This window comes from Oryzias latipes, chromosome 13 (genome assembly GCF_002234675.1).
Source record: "Oryzias latipes chromosome 13, ASM223467v1".
Lineage (NCBI taxonomy): Eukaryota > Metazoa > Chordata > Actinopteri > Beloniformes > Adrianichthyidae > Oryzias > Oryzias latipes.
In genome coordinates, this window is record NC_019871.2 from 21,283,802 (window position 1) to 21,307,361 (window position 23,560).

Below are 23,560 nucleotides of genomic sequence, written 5' to 3' on the forward strand. Positions count from 1 at the left end.
GAGTTAATCATGAATCTATTGTATTCAAATATTTTTTTTTTGGGAGCACTTATCCGTGATTCCTTTAAAGCAAACTGCAAGTGTTTAGGCCATCTCTGAAACACTGTCAATATTTCTCAGATTTGATCAATAACATTAAATCGTCAATGCTGTAAATGAATAAGACATTTCCTAAATTTATTTTATCCTTACTTTTGCCATTCTACTGGTAATCTAGTTTTAACTTTGTTCGTGTCCCTACAAAAGAGTAGAAAAAAAATATAAAACAGCCCAATAAGGCTGAGTAAACAGACTGTTGTAATCATCCATTTATCTTCTGAATCTGCTAAATCCATTTTGGGGTTGCTGGAGCCTATCCCAGCGACTGCTGGGTAAAGGCGGAGTTCACCATGGATAGGTCGCCACCCTATCACACAAGCACATATTCACAGTTAGTTCAATTAATCTATGATCTATGAAGCATGTTTTTGGACTGGGAGGAAGTCAGAGTGCCCAGAGAAAACCCACGCATGCAAGAGGAGAACGTCCAAACGCCACACAGGAAGGTCCCAGCTGGGATTTGAACCAGGGCCTGCTCATTGTAATGAGAGAGTTGTTTTAATCATAGATCTACTAAAATCAAAACAACTGCTCAGTGAAAGTACTTTAACAAGTTTTTTTTAGAGATAAAGTTACTATCTTTAGGTATATGTAATTGAGTAAAGAACAGGAACTACTATCCTCTGTCCAATAAAGAAATCTTTCTCAATCACAGATTTCATAGTCGCAGTGGCAGCAGCTGTCCAGAGAAAATAGTCACATTCATGATTTTAAATGCTGGAAAATTGACCAATTCTGTTTATTTTGACCAGTTTGTTTGCCTGCAGTCTGTCTTAAAATAATGTTCTTCTCTTTGACAGCTAGGAACTCTGAGGTTTCATTTTCAATATTTCATTTTCGTTTTCAAATATACAAAATCACAGACAAGCAAAACAAACAGTTCAGGTGCTCTTTAGACCAAAAATACAAGTAAATAAATAATTGCCAGTTACATTATATTCAATATTTATTAACAGGCCGTCCAAATAGGACATAAAGAGAAGAAAGAAAAATGCAGTCTCAATATAGAGCTAAATAATTTTAACTTTCTGAAAGTGATTTAGAAATGGTGTCCAGAGTTTATTGTTAACATTGACTGAGGCAGTCCTGACATGGAGAATATTTTCCATGTGAATGAGAGATAGCATGTCAGTGAGCCACACTGTAAAGTAGGGAGAAGCCGTAGATTTCCACTCTCACAAAATTTGTCTTTTTGCAGTCATCAACCCAAGTTCTAGTGGCTGCTGGATAGTTCGGGATAGTTCTGGTACGTATGCAGCCAAAAATGGCAAGTTCTGCATCGGGTGGAATAAAGCAACCATAGGCTTTGGAATACGAGTCAAATATTCTGTTCCAAAAGCCAGCCAATGAGGGACAAGACCAAAAAGCATGCACCAATGTGCCTTCAGATATTTGACATTTATCACAAATGGGAGTAATTGAAGGATAGATTTTGTGCAATCGTACTTTGGAGTAGTGGAGCCGATGGATGATTTGAAATTGTATCAGTTGATGTCTGCTGTTAACAGAGCAAGAGGGAATCTTGGATAAACACTTTTCCCATATTGATTCTGACATTTCTATGCCCAACTCCTCACTCCAAGCATCTTTCATTTATGTCGATTTCCCCCTGGTGCTGTCATCAAATAAATGCACTATTCTAGAAACCAAATGTCTGGAGCCAGGGGGACTTTTGAAAATGAGGTTTCATTTTCTAGTTCAAAAGTAAAATGTAAGCACAGAATGATTGCTCTTTGGAAGATTTTGCAAAATATTTGTGTATTAATTTGTTTTCCTTCCTTTAACTTCCTAGCTTACTTTATGAACCCAATTAAGTTACTTACTAACTTAGTTAATGTGCTTATTTAACTAATTTCACTTACTTAGCTTGCTCTCTTTACTAGCTTACTTGTTTTACTTAGATCCTTAAGTACTTACACATATATGTACTTACATTCTTATTTTCATGCTTACAAACGTACATCATTTTGTTTGTATTTATGAATTATTTTTTGTTACTTGCTTTTTTTACATTTATTTTCTGTTCTTGATGTTTTCATCTGTGTATTTATTTACTTTGTGTGGTTGACAAAATGTAAGTTGGATTATTATACATTAGCTGTGATACTGGTCTGCAATGTGAGTGAAGTCAGAGTTTGAATTTAACTTTCCATCTGCCTCTTTTGTTTTTTTCCACCTTTTGTTCATTTTCACATGAATCACTCACTACCTGCCCCCTGCCAGCTATCTTTCCCTTCGACCTCCCCCCCCCCTCTTTGCCCTTCCGTCACTTCTGACCCCAGCCTTTTTCCTGCTTCTCTGCCATGCATTTCACTTTTTTGCAGCTTTTCCAACGGTTTCCTGCATCATCCGTCTCTCTCGGCTGCCTTCATCCCTCCGTCTTTTTCTCCCCCTCCGTGACCCACAGGGCCTCGTTTCTCTGAAATCCAATCCTCTCACTTTTTTTAAACCTGCTGTTCCATTTCGCTCCCACTTTGTCACACCGCAGTGCTCGCGCACACACAACCCACTCCTCCCTCATGTCAACTCCTTCCTGTCTGCCCAAACACGAAACTCCACATTCATGAATTTATTCACAATCGATTCAACACAATTAAAAAACTAAGAGAGGAATAAAGAAGGCTTCATTTAATCGGAACCTTTTCTTCAACACCTTTTCTTCAAAAAATCCCCCCCCTCCCTCCTCTTTGGCGCTCTGTGGCCATCCATCACAGCTTCACTGACTCCATTCAGCCTCGACTCAGAGCCAATCACACAGCAGTCAGGGACCAACATGTCCGTATGTGTGTGTGTGTCTGTGTGCGTGTTTTTGGTTGTTTTTCCACTAGATTAAAAATTCTGCACACTGAGGGAAGATCACACCAACGGCGATGCAAACACTTTTTTGGTAAACTGATTCCGCGAGGACAAAACAACACAAAGTGAAGATACATTAAATAAGTCGTACTTTACTAAACACTTACTGCTGACAGAATTCTTAGGAAAATAAAGTAATAAATACGCTTGAAAAAAAAGCACTTCAGTAACAGAATACATCTACAAAAAATGCTGAGGTTTGCAGCTTTACACCAAATGTGACCCGACACCAAAACATGAGTCCTTATAAAGTCGGTTCTGTTCACTGCTGTTTGAGAAAAAGAGCAGCTCCGGTCTGAATCCAGTGGCTGGCGTTTGCTCCACAAGGCAGAGGGATGTGTGTGACCACCTTCACTCTCTCTGAGCTGGTGTACAGCGGCAGCCAGATCTTTTCCTCTGAAGCAGGATGGTCTGCAGCGGCGTTCTAGAACGGGAGGAACGTGGAGTTAGAACACAGATGGAGATCTGTGATTGTTCAGCCCAGACTTTCATTCTTAGCGTGGAAGCAGACATTCAGAGGAGGCGGCAGAGGTTTGACGGCTCTGTTACAATAGGAGTCTGTGGCGTACAGAAGTAACCACAGCTCTGCAGAGTGAAGGGAATTCTGGGAGGAAAAGATTCCTGCACTTCTCCAGAAGTGTCAACTTTAAGTGATTCACAGTCTAAAGACAGACGGCTGAAGTTAGGAACTATAGTGATGTGAAAAAGCGATTCTTCTAAAAGTTTCCCATCAAACAACCATTAGACAAAAATGACACAAGTGAACAAAGAATGCAGTTTTTTGATGATGTTGTTTATTGTAAATGGAAACTGGGATTGAGCTCATCTTTGGAAAAATGAGTTGTTTCTTCAACCAGACCAGCCCTGGTTACTACCACACAAAGAAAAAGAAAAATCCCTTTGATAGGACCTGCCTGACAAAGTAGAGCAAACCAAAGAATCCTCGAAAAAGATCACGATCCTTCCGACATCTCAAGAAATTCATAAGCAAGAAAGTCATTGAGATGTGTCAGTCTGGAAAAGGTTTGGGAGCCATGTCTAAAGCCATGAAAGTCCAAAGAACCTCAAGGGGAGCAGCTATCCTTAAATGGAGAAACATGGATTGGTAGTGAATCTTCCCGGGAGTTACCAGTCGACCAAAATAACCCTGACAGAGCAGCAATGGCATGGCAGAGTTTAGGGTCAGACCCACTGCTGTGCAAAAAGCACACAGTTTAGGCAAATACATGGATCCAGTCTGATGGTCTCTCAGAGCAGAAGTTAGCTTCATCCATGTCTGTTTCCTGATTTATGTTGAGTTGTAAATAATTCCAATCCTGCTTTTGATATTAAAGAAGCAGTCCACTAAATCACTGCAAAAGGAGAACACTTTGAGCTGAAGAACACTGATCCAAAACAAAAGCAAGTCTCTGAATGGACATAGAATAACAAAATAAGGACTTTAGTGAAGACAGCGTCCTGAACTTCATCCAACATGCTGTGGAAATAGTCTTCTTAATAACAAACCTTTTTTTTTTTTTTTAAAAAGCTGCATTTTGTGTTTATTTTATGTGCCTAATATTTTCGTGTATTTAATGGTCTGAACCATTTCCTTGTGTCAAATATGCAAACAAATAAGAAATGAGAAATGGGGACAAACACCGACTAGTTCTACTTTTGACCGAGAAACATCCCAGGGTAACAGGTTTGCGGTTGTCAGGAAGATGACACTAAATGACAAGCAGCCAGTTGTTGTGACAGATGTTTGAGTGACTTGGTCTCTGACACCGCAGGAGGCCACACTCAAACGCTGCAGGCCTTTCCTTTCAGGTGGGACGCAGGCTGACCAGACGGATGGTGACTGACAGAAGAAAGAGCCGGTCCATCAAAAGTTTAACCTGCGCTGGGATGCATGTGATATACAACACGTCTGGCATTTAAACAAGGCAGGCCCCTGAGCGCCATCTGCCAAGTGATGCTAATGTTGAAACCTTCTGCCTGTCACGCCTGTGGACTCCACTAAAATGGGTTGGAGAAGGAGAGAAATGCATTCGCAACTTTTCTCCAGACTGTTTTAAATTCTCTAAATAACATGGTCGCAGTATCTGTGGCCCACAGAGCTTAAAACACCAGGTATGAATCCATCTGAGCAGTCATTGTTTTATAACTCATAAGATACAAGTCCCTATAGGTGTGAATGTGTGTGTGCATGGGTGTGTGATTGTGGCCCTGCGACAGACTGGCGGCCTGTCTAAGGTGTACCCAGCCTTCGCCTAACAGTGTCTGGGTTAGGCGAAGGCTGCCCCGTGACCCCGCCAGAGACAAAACGGGTTCAGAAAATGGATGGATGTAGGGAATAAGCCATTGTCTTCAAATAAATCAACAAAAAAATAAAAAAAAGGGCATTTCCTAAACCAGATTTTGTAAACCTCAAAGGTTTAAATTGCCCAAATAAAACAAATATATCATCTATCGAAGTATTTTATTATTTTATTTTATAAAAAAAAAAAAAAACTGACTTTTTCTAGTTTTCTATGAGGACAGCACTAAAACAGAAGGGTACCTGCAGAACCCAGGCCATGTAGCACGTTGGAACTGCCGACACACTGGGAGAATGGTGTTGGTTCTCGCTTAGATGAACGCCATCAAAACGACACCCCTCCAATTGTAGACCTCCAACCTGAAACCCGCCAGAGGGTGTCAAATAAAAAAGTAAAAAATGACTTAAAAAGTCCAAAAAAGGAAAAAAAACACCAGAGGACAAAGAAAAGACATTAGAGACAGAGCGCGGTGAGGTTTCTAACGCTGAATCCGAATTCTTCCCCTGCCCCTCGAGCTTCTGTTGCTGTCCAAAACAGTTTTTTGAAGGTGAAACCTAAGCGGCAGAGGGCTCTGTGTCCTTACGTCCCGAGGGTAATCCACATCGCGCTGGAGGAGAAATGCACTCCTTCACGTGGTTGGGTGTGGAAGCACAGAAGTTTACATTTAAATGTAAGTAAGGACTTTTTGATTTAGCGTGACCTTTTTAAAGTCAGAAAACTGCTGTCATGCCTTTACCCAGCGCTGGCAAAAGAAAAAAGAACGGATAATTGTTGGAAGGCGATGAGCTCTGTGAGATATGTTTTACACACACACACCCACGCACACACATGCACACACACGTGCACAAACACAGATTTATCTCCCACTTGCTTTTGCTGGCCTAAACTGGTCATTTTGTCCATAAATGTTTGATTTTATGCCAGACATGTGGACTTTATTACCTGTGGAAAATCCCTCAACACTAGCCTGAATGAAAGTGTTTTTGATCATGTTTGGAACATTTCTCTTCGGCCGAATCCCAATTCTCCCGCGACCCCTACATTTAGACCTCCAAACTTATGGAAAAATAGTTTCTTACGAAGCAGGACGTTACTTTCACTTGATGATGTCATCAATACTCACCAGTCATCCACGTTAGCGCGTAGCTGTCAACGCTTGGAAAATACAGAATGACATCGGTTTCAGAACTTTAAAGAGGTCATGGTGAAACAAAAAGTCATTGCTTGAATCTACATGTAAACGTCTGTGCATCAGATCACACTCGTGGGAAAAAAAACGTGTTTCTCCCCCGGCGTGATGTGGAACAACCTTGCAGCGGAGGGACACAGAGCCCACTGCCACTTAGGTTTCCCTTCAAAAATCTATTTTGGACGGCCCTACCCCCCCCCAAATACCCCTACAAATGGAGGGGTAGGGGAAGAATTCAGATTCAGGCTTATTCTAAACAAATCTAAAGAAATCCAGACATTTAGATATTTGCAGCTGGCTCTGCGCTTCTTATCTGTAATCTGCTCTTGTTGTCTTTCACTCAATTACTTTACAATTATCCCTCCAGTGTGGAGCGCTTTGTTGACAGCAGCTGGATGTGAGTGTTTGCTGTTTGCAGGCATGACCTGCATTAAAATCTGTTCCTTTGGATGGTACCTGTATTTGCAGCTTGGCCTGGGCTAGCGGACTCTTCCAAGATGACACAAATACCAGGCTATCCATTGAGCAACCCAAAGATCTAAAAAAAAAAAAAAAGAAGAAGACATTATTTAGGTTTTCATGGCCAGCGCTGTCCAGCTTTCATAAGGCGGAGTGCCTCTGGGGTTACCTGGCTGTTTCCTGTCTCAGAGCATTGAGGAAGGTGTCTGGATGGAAGAGCTCTGACAGATCAAGGATGTTGGAAAGAAGAGCTTGTCTGCTCGCACGTTCCACCCAACTCTGTTCACAAAACAGAACCATACCAAGAAACACACACACAGATTAATGAACCGTCCTCTTGGAAAATTACAAGTAAACACTCCAAGACAACATTTAATTCAAGCATGAAATCAGTTTCAGGCAGGAGTCAGGGAAAAAGGTTTCGCTGACTTTCAGACGGTGTAATAAGCAAAAGAAGAAAAAAAAGTGTGATCTCAGCATTTCTCTTTAATAATCACAGTTTCTATTCTGTGCAGTTAATAAACGATCAGAACAAACATGGATGTGTGTTACTGACGTTTCTGTGTGCTAAAAGTCTTCGGTTAAGAGGTTTTTCAATCACTTCTCGCCTTTCACCACATCAACACGCTGATAACACCGAAACCTCAATTACATGCTAATGAGAACAAAGAACAAGCACACACACACAAACATACACACACAAACAAGCATGGAAGCATACATGTACACATGTGCATACAAGGACATACACATGGATGAACACAAACACTCTCATACAAACCCTTGATACACAAACTAGCATGCACACAAACATGCACAGACGCCCATGTGTGCATGTACACACACACAAACACGTAAGAATACACATGGAAACACACTTGAAGACATATGCAAAGATGCACGTGTGTGCACATAAGCACAGAGATAAACACACACACATGCATGCGCACACACAAATGATGTAAACACACACACATGCACACACACAATGTAAACACGCACACACAAACAATTTAAACACACACATGAAAACACACTTGTACACACCCAAATAAACGCACACACAGTCGCACATACTCATACAAAACAAATAAGCAAACACATCTACATTGAAAGATGCACGTGTGTGCAGACATACACATACACACACAAACATACACACACACACAAATTAATAACTAATCATGCAGATTTCCATCCGAGTTTCGGATCATGGACACAGAAACTGGGATTACAGTTTCCAATAAGTTAACCTTCAAACTGAATGTCTGTCCTGAAGTTTGCTAACATCTGAAGAAGGAAACACCAGGAAGTGTTTTAGTCTAAAAACAACCAGAAGGTAATTTTTCTTTAACTCCTCTTGTCATGTTCAGTAAATGCACCAAATCCGCCCAGTTTTTTTACAGTCAGCACAGCTAAATCAGCTTACCGGACTTTTAATTTGTCTGCTCTACTCTTAGAATTCATTTTTGTCAGTGCTGCAGAAGTCATTTACAGAAGACTTTCCAAACAGAAAAAAGCCTGCAATGATTTCACAGTTGATGCCTACAGGAGCCACTATGAAGGTAAAAAAACATCCAGTTTGTTTTATACATTATATTCTATCGATCTGCTAGTCTGTCATTAAGTAAAAAATCTGTCATTTATGCACACCAGTAAATCCATTATACTCTAAATAAAAGGCAGATAAAAAGGTCTTCTGCTCCCATCAGCTCTCATTCAAACTCTGCAGTCTCTTGTCAGTTCAACAGATCAGCAACAACAGCTCCGGATGTCTGGATGGTTCCACCTTTATTAGACTGATTGGCTGATGGGATATAACAGGCTGTTAACCCAGTTATCAGTCATTTCTGATGGGCAGAAAGAGACAGGTATAAGCAGAGCAGACCTGGAAACAGATGGGGTGCAGGTAGACAGGAAGGTTAGCAGAAAGAAAAAGTGAGAGCTGTCAGGCCGTCGCACATGCAGACAGATGGGCGGGCAGCGAGGCCAGCACACAGACAGAGACGGCAAAGGCAGCGCTCGCTCTTCCACATGGATATTAAAATGCCTCCACACCAACATGCACACAGACATAAATTATTTGTGAATCTCTGAGTGTCCGCGTGCATTTGTAGTCTGCCGAGGCACTCTGAGGTAGGCGTGCAGTCAGACACAGTTGAGTGAGAAAGACAGTCGTTTCCACCGCAACCCACCTCCATCTCTTTGTGCCACATAACTTTGACTCAAATCTTGCGAACACTTGACTTTCACATAATATAGATGGAAACATCATAATAATGCCCAGCCTCATAAAACAAGTGCATTACCTGATCACCCTAAAAGCCTTTGAAGCCCTCTCAACTCAGGAATTCTTTGACATTTCAGAAGATACTTGAAAAGAAATAAATTATTCCACCTCATGTTAAGATACCTGGAGAGTCTTTTGATCTTTAGGATGACAGTAGAATCCCATAATAATCTTCAGTAATGATAACCCTCCAGAACAGACGATAATGTGAAAGGGTTTAGTGGGAATCTTTTGATGCTTGTTTGTAAAAACGGTGAGACTCAGGTGTCAGTTTTCAGTTCAAGCAGCACCAGGGGTGACTATGCGCTTTATTATTACCCCCTGAGGCTAACAGCCAGTGTTGCCAGACATAGTTTCCAGCTCAAACGTCATCCCAAATCTGCCAGACCTCGCAAAAAATGCCCAATAAGTTAATAAGTAATTAGCCTGAAAGTGTGGAAAGCGCTATGAATATTCGCAAAAGTAATAATAAGCCAATTATTTGCTAATTGCTGAATATTGTGTTCCGTTTTTCACATTAGCATTCTTTCTATAAACATAACATGTTTATTGTGGACCAAGGAAGAATGTAAAATGTATAGTGGTGTATTAAGGCTCCCCAAAAAAAACACAAAAAGGGGGTTGGAGTAATTTGTTGTCATTCTTGATTCAAATCAAATCAAACTTTATTTCTATAGCACCTTTAAGACATTAGACAATGCAGACAACCCCTCCCCCTTCCTACACACACACACACACACACACACACACACACACACACACACACACACACACACTAATGTGACAAGAAAGAGAAAATGATGCAATGTAGAAATCTGGTTTTGTACTGAAGTGGGGAAATGATATTTTGGGGACATGTCCACATCTGTGCCCCCTACTCCAGTTCACAGAATACACTACCACAGGACCCCCGCTAGATTTAAGTTTTAGAGCCAGACTCAAATTCAAGTAATGCTTTCGGAAAAGAACAAAAATCTTGAACTTTTTTAAACCAAATTCTGTGTTTTCAGCTGAAGACGCTGTGTTCATTTTTATGTTTGACATTGTTCCTGTTATCGTGCAGAAACAGCAAAAGAATCCAAGTAGAGAAAAATGTCATTTCACTGCTTTACCTGCATGGCGAGAGCCCGAGTTACTACAGCTCTGAGGTATTGCATCGGCTCTTCAGGTCCTTCCCATTTATTCTGCCATGTTATGGGACACTAAAGGAGAGAAGAAGAAGTCATTTCAAAAACAAAAAGAAAAGAAAAACAAGCTTTAGATTTCCTTTAATAGTGAGAAATGGTCTGCTCCAGTTGAGTTGCTGTTTGTTTGAAGAAGTTATTCACACTTCTATTTAGGGGACAAATCTGTTGCCTAGAGAGTGGCAACTGCTCTGCAGAAGCACATCTTACTACTTGAAGCATTTATGCACGGCTCAATACATCCTAGGAGTCACTGCACTGCTGTAAATAAAGATGCATATTGGTATTTATAAAACAGGGGACAGTATGGGCCACTAGATCCTCAGAGCATTTGTGGTTAAATGCTAATGCAAAGACTTCATTTATAAAAAAATAACGTAAAAAAAAGTCTTGCAAAGGGTAAATGTTCCAAAGCTCTGCTTCATAAGGAGAAGAACAAAAAGCTAAATCTTGAGGTGAGGGTGCAGAAATGAAAGGTCCCATCAATGGAACATTACAAACGATGGAATACAAATAAGCTATTTAAGTCAATGAAGACAATAGAAAACAAAGATAATGGGATTTCGCGCTGGCACACATACAGACAGAGTTGCAGCGGGCTGAATGAGGGTTTGATAGAACCAGGCTCACTAGTCATAATTGAAATACTTTGTAAGCGTCTCTGCGGTAGGTCAATCATTCCTTCGGCCCCCCCGCTGTGTGCTTGTGAGCTTTTACACTCCAGAGACAAACATGCAGGGTTAAGTTACAACACTGTCTGTGCTGCCAGGCACAAACACACAGGAAGTATTTCACTTATAGGTCAGTGTTTACATTTTGATTAAAATCAATGAGCTTCCAACCCAAAAACACCAAGTACTGCAAACTATTTGACACTTGCAAAGATTTAAAACCATATATTTGGATGTTCAAGGTATTTTACCAGGTATGAAGTTGTTTCAACTTCTCTTTGCTCTAAACCTTATCAAGCTTTTCTCAGAATCAACACAATTGAGTTTTGTGTCTCATTAAGTGCTAAGATCTATAAATAAAAAAATTAGTATTAAAATGATCATAGAAATACTTAATTTAAGACAAAAAAAAAAACAACAACTTAGATTTCCTGATTTAAGAGATGTTCATAAGACATCGAAATGCATTTTTTTAAAAAGAATTACATCATAACATGGAGAAGCCACATTAAATCTCTCAGACAGTCTTACAATTACTTTGGAAACAAAAATGCTGATTTATGTTTTAACAATAAGGGCTACTGCTTTTAGATTATATGAGGATTTATTACGAATGTTCTCAATTTGCTCTGTTCTAAAATCATTCTTTATTTATCTAACTAGCTTTTGTCACTGTAATCAAAATAAACAACAATTAGGTTCGTAAAAACTCCAAAAATACAAACCATCTGCTCAGAACTAGCAAAAAATTATTTATCGGGATGTATAACATTCAGTTTGAAGTAATTTTATCCAACAGTTGCTTTTTTATCTTGTTTTTCCCTTTTGAATGCTTGTGTGGAGATCCTTGTGTCGAGATTTTGAGTCCTCCATGTAAGATTTCTTGTTATGTAAAAATGCATGGACAGATCATTTTGCTACTTTCTAGTGTTCTTCTTCTTAAGATTAGTGTTCTTTTTTTTCATTTTTAGCCTACCTGCTTTTGCTGTGTAAATGTAAAGTGGTGTACAATGTTTATGTTGTGTTTATTCAGCAAATATTTCAAGGTAAATGTTTGCCTTAAAACAAAAATATTGATGTTGTAATGACTCTGTAGCTGGAGTTGAAGAACTTCCTGGTGCATCGCTGGCCTCAGCATCACTCATGATGTCTTCATACTAATGATCTCTACACTGACGGAGGGCCGTGCTGCTATTCTGCTTTGCTGCACTGCTTACCACTCTCCTTCGATGGGTGGCTTGGGCAGCTTCCAAGCATCTAATTATGTTTTACTGCAAAGCTGAGAAGAGGAGTGGTGGAGCCAATCTCTTCATGGCTGCGCCTGCCATATACTTTTACATTATTACAACCACAGACGGTCCATCTTCCACATACATAACTCATCTTTGCAGCTCATCCTTATTTTTTTTCCTTCTGGATCAAACAGGAATGGGATCTAAAATAGGAGATTTAAACTGATAACACTAAAATGTTTTTTCAAGATTTAGATGCAGAGGAAAACTATTGGCAGAAATTTTAATTTTGTTATATTAATAAAAAGCCGTTTGTTAAAGGGAAGCACATAGTACTTCAAAATGAAACAAATCCAGTATTATTTATGGCAGTGTTGCTTCAAAATAACAACAGTAATTCAATATCGACAGAAATCATCTTTTCATTTTGGGCAACAAGGACAAAGAAAATTAAATTAGTTTAAATCATTGAAACTGCTTTTTGTTCTGCTGAAGATCCCCGTCTTTTCAGGAGTGGTGTGTGTTTGACAGAAAGTTTGCAAGCTGTAAATGTGAGGTGTGTCTCAAACGATGCCGCTTGGCCAATTCTACAAACAGCTCATCAAAGATGACAGACAGCTGCACAGTTCAGTCAACTCTTTATGCCATACAGGAATGTTTGCTGTCAGATTAAGGTCTGTAGGAAAAAAGATGAACTAAATGATTTGATAACAGACAATAAAGTGAACATTATTAAAAATGTGACTCCCATCTCCACTGATTTTTGACTAAATTGTTGTTTTTTTTTAAAGAAAATCAATAGTTTGAAACCCACATGTTCTATCTTTTAGGATATGAAAAGGTAAAGCTTAAACTGCAACTGTATGCATACAGGTTTGCCTATTTTTCCCCCGTATCCACCCGTAAGGGCAGTTGTGACTAAGGCAATAGGTAAGCAACTGCAATGACTTGTAGCCACAGGGTTATTAGTATAGTATGTTGGCTAGACATCAAAACGAAGAAATTCAGAGAAAATACAGCAAATGAACATTTGCAAAGTAAAAAGGTTGCTTTGCAAAAAACAGTATGAGGTCTAACACCTGCTAATTAATATAAAAAAGAAAAGAGACAAACACAGCGAAGAAGAAATTTTGCTCAAGGCTTCATATCCCAGGGGACTAACACATGGAAGCAGTGAAAGCTAAAAGTTTGTTACTTTTTTACCTCATTATTTTTCAGTTTTCTTTAATTGGCTCAAGGGGAAAATATCCAGATGTGTTTGCAAAATATCTACTAGTAAGTTCTATATGGCATGTGTATCTTCTCCTGTGGCCTTAGGTTCACAGTAGAATAAGAGTCCCTCTCCAAAAACGGCAGATATGCTGTGTTTTCTGTTGACTAAAACAAACTGAAATGAAAATCTGTGAAAAAAACATAAAGCAAAGGTCCAAAAAAGTTTATAAAGCTGTCACTGTTGGAGCTCAGAACTTTACATTTTCCACATTTTTTTGTATGAATGACATGTTTGTACTTTTTATTTTAAACCTACATATGACAATACTTTTGTGAAAAAAAGTACAACACAAAAGAAATAAATACTGTTTCTTTGTAGTTAACCTTGATGTAAACAGGAATCCTTGCTGTTTGCATTCATTTGAATTTCATTTAATTTCTGCAGTTGTTCAGTTTTTACCTCTTGGTTCAGCAGGGCAGTGGCCAGCTTCTGCACCTCTGGGGTCAGCAGCTGGGTTCCTCTGATGACTTTGCTCAGAGCAGCCAAAGATTGATGAATACTCTGTCAAAGAAGTTAAAGTTACTCTCCAAGCAGGAGTACATGTAAATAGGTTGGGACATTTTGACCTTAAGTTGCTTATCTTTTTTTGTTTTACAAAAAAAGTGAAAGCTATACTAATTTTTAATGGTGTTAATTGAATATTTTAAAAGTAAAAACAAAACAAAAAGTTAAGATTGACTTAGGCGGATACACACCTGGATCATGCGAATGGCATTGAACTGCTCCAGAACAATGAAAGACAAGATTGGAGACCTTTGACCTTCTACAGGTGGATCCACTTTCTGATGAATCAGACTTGATCCCTTTAAGAGGAAATATGGAAAGGGTCAGCGTGTAACTTCACTGAGACACAATAAAAGAATTTGAGGACAGATTTTCTTTTTTCCACTTTATTTACACAGATGGAAAAAAAGGGGCAAAGTTTAAAAAATGGGTTGCAAGAGAAAAAAGATTGTAAGATGGTAATAAGATGGAACACCACAGAATTTGACCTCTTTCTGTTGATTGCCAGCCAGCATTTTTAGTTTCCAAATTTTTAGTTTTTTTCTCCTCTTTTTCTCTGTTTGGTTTTTTACCTACAAACCATTTGATTCAGCCTGCAGCTATAAGTAATTGTAAGTGCTAATTGTAGCAGTGCTTATTGTTGTTGGGATTGCCATTGTTTCTTCTGCCACAAAGAAGGATTCTGAAGAATTTAGTCACTTTAAAGTTAAAGCTTTACCATTTAAAGTCCCACTCCGATCATCTTGTGTTCTATTTTCAAACCATTCCCAGTGGTCTTTTAATTGTGATTATGCAGTTTTTAGCCAAAACCCAAATAACTGTGTTTTTCTTTTGGACATAGTTTCTGCAGAGCAGCAGGAGTTCATTAGAAATTTACCTTAGAGCAACCCTTCACCCCCTCTACATTACTGAGAGCTAAAAGGACTTTTTTACACTCTCTCCCGCTAGCTTACAACCTAACATTAGCGGTGCAACAAGAATGGTGAGTAATAGTGGAGCTATCCAGCCGTACAGTCAGTCAGAGCCCAGCTCAGATGAGAAAAACCGACACGTACATGGATCAATTTGTCTACAAGTAGGTCACAAATAGGACGTTTTTAAACAGCATTTTTTCATCTGCTCTCAATTCACAACAATTTGAATAAGGAAATACTAAGAAAAGCAATTTCAAGCTAAATTTTCATTATGTGTCCACCATTATAATAATAATAATAATAATAATAATAATAATATAACAACTTTTATTCGCGTATCAGTGGAGATGGGAGTCATATTTTTAATAATGTGGACTTTATTGTCTGTTATCAAATCATTTAGTTCATCTTTTTTCCTACAGACCTTAATCTGACAGCAAACATTCCTGTATGGCATAAAGAGTTGACTGAACTGTGCAGCTGTCTGTCATCTTTGATGAGCTGTTTGTAGAATTGGCCAAGCGGCATCGTTTGAGACACACCTCACATTTACAGCTTGCAAACTTTTTGTCAAACACACACCACTCCTGAAAAGACGGGGATCTTCAGCAGAGCTCTGTCGTGTAGCTCTCACTTTTCCATAATTTTTTTTTTTTTTTAACCCACATATCTATGCAAAAAGTTGATTAAAAAAATCCTACCTTTTAAATAAGTCGGACTGAGAAAACAGGGAAAGTGAAAGCAGGAAGTGGCAGATTGTCGTTTAAAGGAAGTTAGCAGGTGATACAGCTTTCATTTAGCTTTCAGACAGCTCTGCCTTTAAAGAACCAGCATGGGAGAAAAAAAGAGGCTGAGAGGCAGAGGGAGCAAAATTGCTCAGTAAGCAGTATGCATGTGTGCCTTACAACATGAGACGACATAAAAGAAGCTAGGCAAAAAAACGGAATAATGGAGGTTAAATTATTGAATTTGGAGGTACATGTCCGTTTGATTTTCTAAAAAAAGAAAAGAGACGGTCTCTAAGCAACTGTGCAGAGCAGAACTGTCTGAGTGGGTATGCCAGAGGCTGTTACACTGCATGTGACGGCTGCTGACTACTAATTTCCAATTATCCCTGGGCTACTCTCTAATGCATAGACAATGCAAAATGGCTGAAACCATTGTTGTCTTAAAATAGTTCATACTGTTGGAATCCTGAGGCTTTGTGCTATCTGTAAGTGTCAATCCAATTCAATTCCAAGTACAGCTTTTTCAAAACAGAACCACACTTGCTATAAGGAATAAAGTCTGATTGAAAGTTTGATGTAAAGGGTCTACATCTTTTTTCAGAAAAATTGAAAAAGAAAATGAAATAGAAAAAATTAAACAAGCAAAGGACTGACCTGGTTGAGTTTCTTCCATAAGTTAAGGATGGGTGAAAGACTACTGGACCAGAGCTCCCTGTCAAACTTTGAACCTGTCGCCACCAAACGGCTGACGATTCGGAGCTGAGAAATCACCTGTTTGTACGATAAGGAGACCAACAGAAAACATAACACAAAAACAAATGGATTACTTCATTAAGCTGACCTTGTGTGTTTTATGCACAATGGCAAGAAAGAAGACATCATTAAGGCACATCAAAAAAGCACTCAGCATATTTAAAACAAAACTAACCTCAAAAGTAAACAGCAAGATTTAACAAACCGTCACTCTGACTCAAGGTATTAAAAACAAAACCATAACGGAAGTTCCCAGTAGGATTAGGTTTGAGCCTTAGTCACAACCCCCGTGCAGGTTCTCCTAGTTTTAGGGTTGTCCGGGCACCTTGAGGGTCAAAGAGGGACGAAGAGTGTGTGGGAAGACCCTGTGTCCAGCAGCTCCCATGAGGTTCGAACGGCTACCTCAAGGGTCTTCATGAAAATGGAATGTAACATTGTTGTGCATGTGGTAAGTAAGGCCAATGTAAGTTACATGCATGTATGATGTAGGGATGGCCTTGTCAAATAATGGCCCCCAATAGGTCATCCATAGGTCAACAATTTCAGAAAAATAACCGAGTCGTGTTGAACCATCCCTCCTGTGTTCCCTTAATATTAAATCCAGGCAAAAGAGCTGTGCTCACACCGTTGTCCTAGCCAATGTCTGTAAACAAGATGGCGTCAGATATTTTTACCAAAACCAGATCATTCACTTTCACGTTGATTATGAGTGGTATCAGCAAGAGAGTGTGTATGGACAGCTACACAATCAACTTGAAAAAAAGGGGACAGCGGTCTGTTGGAAAATATTGGGAGGGAGGGAGCATGAAAATGGTAGTGACGGGTGACAGCAGATAATCACACATGTGGAGGACGGATGGAGGGGGGACCAGAGACAAACCCAGATTTGCATAAGTGGCAGTCTCAGCAACAAAGGAAGGGGGTTTGTTGTTCCTGTCATCAGCAGATCACAGTGACAGTAGTGAAGGAATTTTGCACAAGCGCAGCATGCAGACCGTCATGAGCCTTCAAGTTTGTAGAGAGGAATCAGACACGACAGAAGAGAAAAAAAACCCAAAACTTTCCACTCTCTTCTCTCTACAAATTTAGCTTTCTTTCTAGCATAAAAAGATGTTTGAAATCCCATTACAACAATGACATAATTATTATAACTTTTTGTTGGATGTTAAAAATTCTACATATACACATACTAGATGAGATCCACCTGTCCACCTTCAAACAAGGTGCATACAAATAGTCACCTTTGGAAAAAGCACATAGTGGGTGACACTATCGCGGTTCCCTCAAAGCCAAAAGTGTTAAATAACTCACAGAAAAAACAATCAAACCCTTAAATTCCCAACAGAAACAAGCAGTGCAGCCCCCCCCCCCCCCCCCCCCCCCACACACACACACACACACACACCACCAAACACTTTAAGAGGTGCCAAAACAAATGGGGACTATTTTTGATCAAGATATTTGTCAATGAATACCTGCAGACAACACCAACATACAATCAGCTGCTGAAGTGTCCTGGTATTGATTGTCTATTACTATATTGTTTAATTTATGACAAAAGAATTATATAAAAGCTTTACATGCACCCATATGGGACCGTCGACCTGTATGGGTGCTATGGGTTTTAGTGTTGTCCGAGCCCATGAAAGCTCGTGGAGAGGAGCAGGTGCATCTTGGGAACACAGTTGTATTTTGCAGTCTTCTTGAGGCCAGTACAGTCATCTCAAGGGACGTCAAGACAAAGGAATGTCCCATTGTCATGTGTGTTGTAAGTATATCATGAAGGACCCATTCAGCTATTAGAAGTTGCACGTGCTTACGGCGTACGGTTGATGCTGTCGTATAGTGTCCTCACTCTAGTCATTAGTAGGGTGCGAGCCCTGACTCCTTATTGACCGAATGCAGCATGCACAGGGTGTGTACGTGATACGCAGGTGTCCATAAGATGCCTGTCACACTGATTGTGTGTATTACTCTCCAAAGGCAATAAGCAGCAGATGTGTCAAAGGGTTAATGTAAATGTGTCATAAAAAGCTCAGGCATGTCTGAATGAATATTCTTAGTTTAATAATTTGCTGCAGAGCTTAATCACATGATTAAAACACAGAAAAGTTGAGCACTCCTAACATCATTTGACTCTCTGGTAAAAGACTTTACATGCTGCATGGAAAGATGCTTTGAAATGCATAGTGAATGAGAAATGACCCCGCTGCGAGAGGTTTCCTCCTCATTTGTGTGAGCTGCATGGAAACAAACAGAAAGCTGGTCGGTGAGATACAGAGCGCACCTGGGAGCTGATGATTCTCTGGGAGGACCGCTCTATGTTGGCGGGAAGACCAAAGAATGCAGGTCTGTCATCCTCTGGGAGGTTCTCTATCACTCTGCGGTAGTCCTGGATAGATGCAAAAACAAACACAAGTCCCCACTAAAAGTTCCCGGAGGGCAGCTTCTGAATGCTTATAAGGAAAGAAACATATTTCAGCTGAAGTTTCAAAGTGAAAACAAGCAAAACTTTCGCTGCACCAAAGTTTTTTCTGCGTGGCATCTCCATGGATCCACGACTTTGTAATCAGAACTAACCAAAATGGAGCAGGAGCTTGGTAGGACGATCTGAGGTGGAAAGACGTTCCCTTCCTCTCTGCTGTTCCTCTGTCCGACTGAGGACAGGAACTGTGCAGAGAAGAACTGTTTGAGGTAGGAGCGCAGGATGCGAAGATCCGCTGGGTTGTCTATGCGACCGCCGTAGATGGCGCTCTCGAACAGGCCGTGGACAAAGTCCCACTGGACAGTTTTACCAGCTGGAATGAAAGACACACACACACATGGAGGAAAAACAGTTACAACCATGCAGAGCTTGTACACAATTTAGGAACCAGCATGACGTGGGAAGAAGGTTTAAACTGTGGAGAAGCTAAATCTTGTATCAGGTGTGACTGGAAAACATTTTGAAGTTGATTGCATAAAGAACTTGGTCTTAAAGACCCACTTTGATGAAAATGGTGTTGACATGTTCTTGTCGCTTTTTTGTGTTATTAAAAAAAAAGGAAAAAAAGCTAAAATTAGCATTTCTGTTTATTTCTTTGTGCAAATCATTGTGAAGCAGGAGTGGATGAAAAAATGCAGTTGAAAAAAGATAATATTTGTTATGTAGTATTCAGGGTGGGTGGGCCACAAGCTCTGTGCTCTGCTCCATTCTGATATATTCACTCGCAGACGACTAGATCCATGTACGTCTTTGTTTACCTCGTCTGAGCTGGCATCTGGCTCCAAACTTTACGGCTGGATAGCTCCAATACTGCTTGCCATTTTTGTTATACAGGTAATATTAGTTTGGGGGTATGAGGGACTGTAAACCAGCAGGAGAGCATGAAAACAAAGAGTTCCAGGGAAAAGGGTGGGAGGTGTTTCTCCTCACCAACAGTCCCGTACACAACTACTGCCACTCTGCAGAAACTGCGTCCTAGAAAACCACTGGGATCGCTTTGAAAATAGATCAAAAGATGATCAGAGTGAGACTTTAAGATCCAACAAGGACATTGGTAAACATGATTTTATCCACCATTTGTGACAGCATGCAAACTAAAATAGAATCAAATAACTATGTTTTCATTAACAACATAAAACATTAATTTCTGTTAGAGCATTACAGCTGCATTTTGATAGTGAACAAAACCAAATCTGGGATGTTAGAATACTCCTCAGTCTTGATTTAGAATAAATCCAGGATGATCTAAGTTGAGGAAAAACAAGCTACCGGTATGTTGCCTTAGAAAAAAAAAATACACTTTCTACAATGTAGTTCTTGTTTTTTTTACAACATGTCCTGGAACTGTACTGTACTGAAACATGATGCTGAAACATGATCTTACCTTCAAACAGTCTGTCAATGATGTCAAAGCCAGCACGAAGATCCGACAAAGAAAATTCATGAAACTTTGTCCAGCCCTAAAAATGAGAAAAATATATAAAGAATTACTCATATTTCAGTGTAAAATGTTTTTTTTTTGCTGTTTGCTTTTTTTATTCTGTTTTTATGTTTTTATTTCCTTGCTTTTAAGGCCTCGATCCTAAAGACAAACAAAAACAGGATTGTCAAGGTGAATACCCAGTAGTTCTCTGCATTTGACCAATCTTTTGAAGGAGCAGGGAGCTGCAGACGCAGTCGCTCTCGGAAAACATTTCATGGTTCCAACCCCTGATGCTAAGGGTCAAGCAGGAAGGCTTTTGATCCCATTTTTGGAATTACTCAACAATGGATTTGAACCCATAACCCTCCAGTCTCAGGGCAGACGCTCTAACCCTAGGTCACAGAGTTGTAAATATGTAAAAAATCTATAGTTCTATATTTTACTAATCCAAAGTGTAATTTTTGTGTTTGTGCCTGTTATAAAGCCAAAATTAATTGTCAAAAATGTAAACTTTTTCACCTTAAACTGTGAGATGACCAGCACTTCTGCATGAGCGAAGACAAGCTCAAATATGTTCAAAGATGCGCCCTGGAGCGCAGACAATCGAGGCAATAATGCGTAAGTTTTAAGGATGACAGAACACGACTGCTGTTCTCAGAAAACACGCTTGCAAATGCAAGAACAAAAGAACACATGCTTTAGCACACATGCAGAATCAAAGCACTGACCATGCCAGACAAATCCCAGACAGGGTGACGCATAATAGAATGTGAAGGCTGCTGGAGTGTGTGAGAATGTGTTTGTTGCACTTCACGCCGATTCACTCATCAATTGTTCTGACGCTTTGGGTGACAGAGGTTATTCAGGAAAATGTTGTGGGCGTGTCTAATCATTCTTTAAATGATAAAGACAGGCTGTGTTTGGTTTGGATTCATACTCATTTATGGTTTTAAAGCCTGTTTTTGCCACATCTGAGGAATGTGCTCACAGCCAAGTTTGCTAACTTGTGCTAATGCACGTCTGCCTGAATCTGCTAATAACTGCACTACAAGCTGGTTATTGTATGTCTCTGCAAACAGAAAACAAAAAATCAACTCCTTAATAATAATAACTTAAATCCAGAGGACTGACTTTGTGAAGGTTGAACTTTTGTAGTACATTAATCAGTGATTTATTACTATATTTAGTAATATCAGTCAAACAGGTACAGCCCTGTTATTATCACAATATGTACGGACTTAAATATGTGTTTTTCCTAGCACTGCATTCACCAAATACAGCTGAATAGATATATTGTTGGCCACTAGGGGTGTAACAGTTAATTGATGAATCGAGTTATATTCCTACAATCCAACCAGATCGATCTGCCTGGGGCAAATTGTTTATTAACTCGCCCCCTATCATTATAAACAACTATCATTATAAACAACATGAAATCCATCGATTATAATAATGTTGGAAAATAGCATTTGGATAGCGAGATAGTAGGATTATTTTACTATAGTGTAAAAATGACCAAGTGCATCACACTTGTGTGACTGGGTGAATGGGACTGTGACTGTAAAAGCTCTTTGTCCTTGTAGGCAGAAAAGCGCTATACAAGTATACGCCATTTACCATTACCATTACAACCCACATGTGATGTCAGCAAGAAATGATCTGTCCATCATTACAGTCCAATGTGTGGAAACACGTTGAATTTAGCAAAGTCATGTGACCATAAAGTGTGCTAGAATGTTCTAATAATGTTCCCTTTGGATTATTTTGATGTGGAAAAACAACAGTGAGCTGAACTTTATGAAACTAAAATGTGAATGAATTTGACAGGAATTCTAGTTTACTTGTTTGTTTGTACACATTTTGAATATACAATTACTGGAATTATCTTGCAAGAAATACAAGGAGTCTGGAAAACTTCACCTGCAGTGTTCTGTACCCGTGTATTTATCTCTGATAAATTATTGTCGTATTATCTTATTGCCATGTGATAAAAACTTTAAAAACCAAATTAAATTCTGTCCATTTCTTTTTAGCAATAACGTGTGAAGATAAAAAATACTGAGAGACACACGAAAAGCTACGCAAAAGCAAAGCACCACCTCTTCATGAAAAACCAGGACAATAATGACGACTTTAATGTTATATATCTTTAGCTCTTTCTGTGTTGATTGAGAAAGTCAAAGCGGCAAAAAAATACATTGTAGATGAAGTGTGTGTATGTGACCGCAGCCGCTGGTCCTCGGCCTCATTTGCATACTTGTGCCCGATGCCCTTACTCCGAATGTTTGATTTAAAAAGAAGAAAAAAACATAATCACACCTTTCTGAAAAAGCGCTATGTGGTAATATTTTACTATAACATATTTATACTATAATATTTTTTGCCAAAATATTCCAGGGATCTCTTTCTGGAAAATGTGCACCAAAATCTTACATGCTTAAATTGGACTACTGATTATTTTAGCGGTCACATTTTCCATTTCATTTTTTGTTTGATTTCATTTATTCATTCATTGATCAAACGTAAGCAAGCTATTTATTTTAATTTACATTTTTATTTGACCTTATAAAACAAGTTATTTTGACAAACTCCCTTCACTTTATGTTTTTTCCTAATTATCACCAGGAGAAATATTTTTTTTAAATATTTAAACAGATGCTCCGTGCACCTTTAGGGGCTATTTTTTTGCTTTTTTATGTTTTTTTAAATAAACAGTTAATGTTGGAGACTTGTAGCAGTTTGTACTATGGTAAAATTTGATGCCAATATGTTCACTTTAACCTCTAATGAATATCGGCCTCAATATCAGCTATCAGCCACCCAGACAGAAATATCGGTATCGTATCGGCCTTGAAAAAAATCATATTGGTCGATCCATAGAGCCAGTGCTTACACCTTACTAATGACTAGAGTGTAGCATGAGGTACGACACGGTAAAACAGCATCACACAAACGTCATCAGTGCATGCAACTTACATTATCCTAAAAAATACTTCACAATGCACGTGTCACACTCGCGACAATGGTGCTTTTAATTTTCATGATGACCGTACGGGCCTCAAGGGAACTGAGAGACACCTGTGGCCGAGGAGGGCCACTCCTCTCTACAATCCCACATTGCCCTGGACATTCCAAAAATCCAAAAATCTGTGACTAAGCATTAAATCTGACCATTGCAGAAGTTAGCCTCATTTCCCTTC

The 23,560-nt window shown here is 39.3% G+C and overlaps 1 protein-coding gene across 1 annotated transcript in view; it reads right to left on the minus strand.

The window, feature by feature from the left end:
• Window positions 1-1,027: 1,027 nt before the first annotated feature.
• Window positions 1,028-23,560, minus strand: part of dync2h1 (dynein cytoplasmic 2 heavy chain 1) — a gene marked incomplete in the record, with an annotated part of 109,720 nt that continues 87,187 nt past the window's right edge. Inside the window, 11 exon segments of the mRNA XM_023961587.1 lie at window positions 1,028-3,379; window positions 5,498-5,614; window positions 6,901-6,982; window positions 7,073-7,182; window positions 10,306-10,395; window positions 13,953-14,054; window positions 14,249-14,356; window positions 16,354-16,470; window positions 18,740-18,844; window positions 19,033-19,250; window positions 20,322-20,397. Of these exon segments, the coding sequence (XP_023817355.1) occupies window positions 3,218-3,379; window positions 5,498-5,614; window positions 6,901-6,982; window positions 7,073-7,182; window positions 10,306-10,395; window positions 13,953-14,054; window positions 14,249-14,356; window positions 16,354-16,470; window positions 18,740-18,844; window positions 19,033-19,250; window positions 20,322-20,397 (1,287 nt within the window).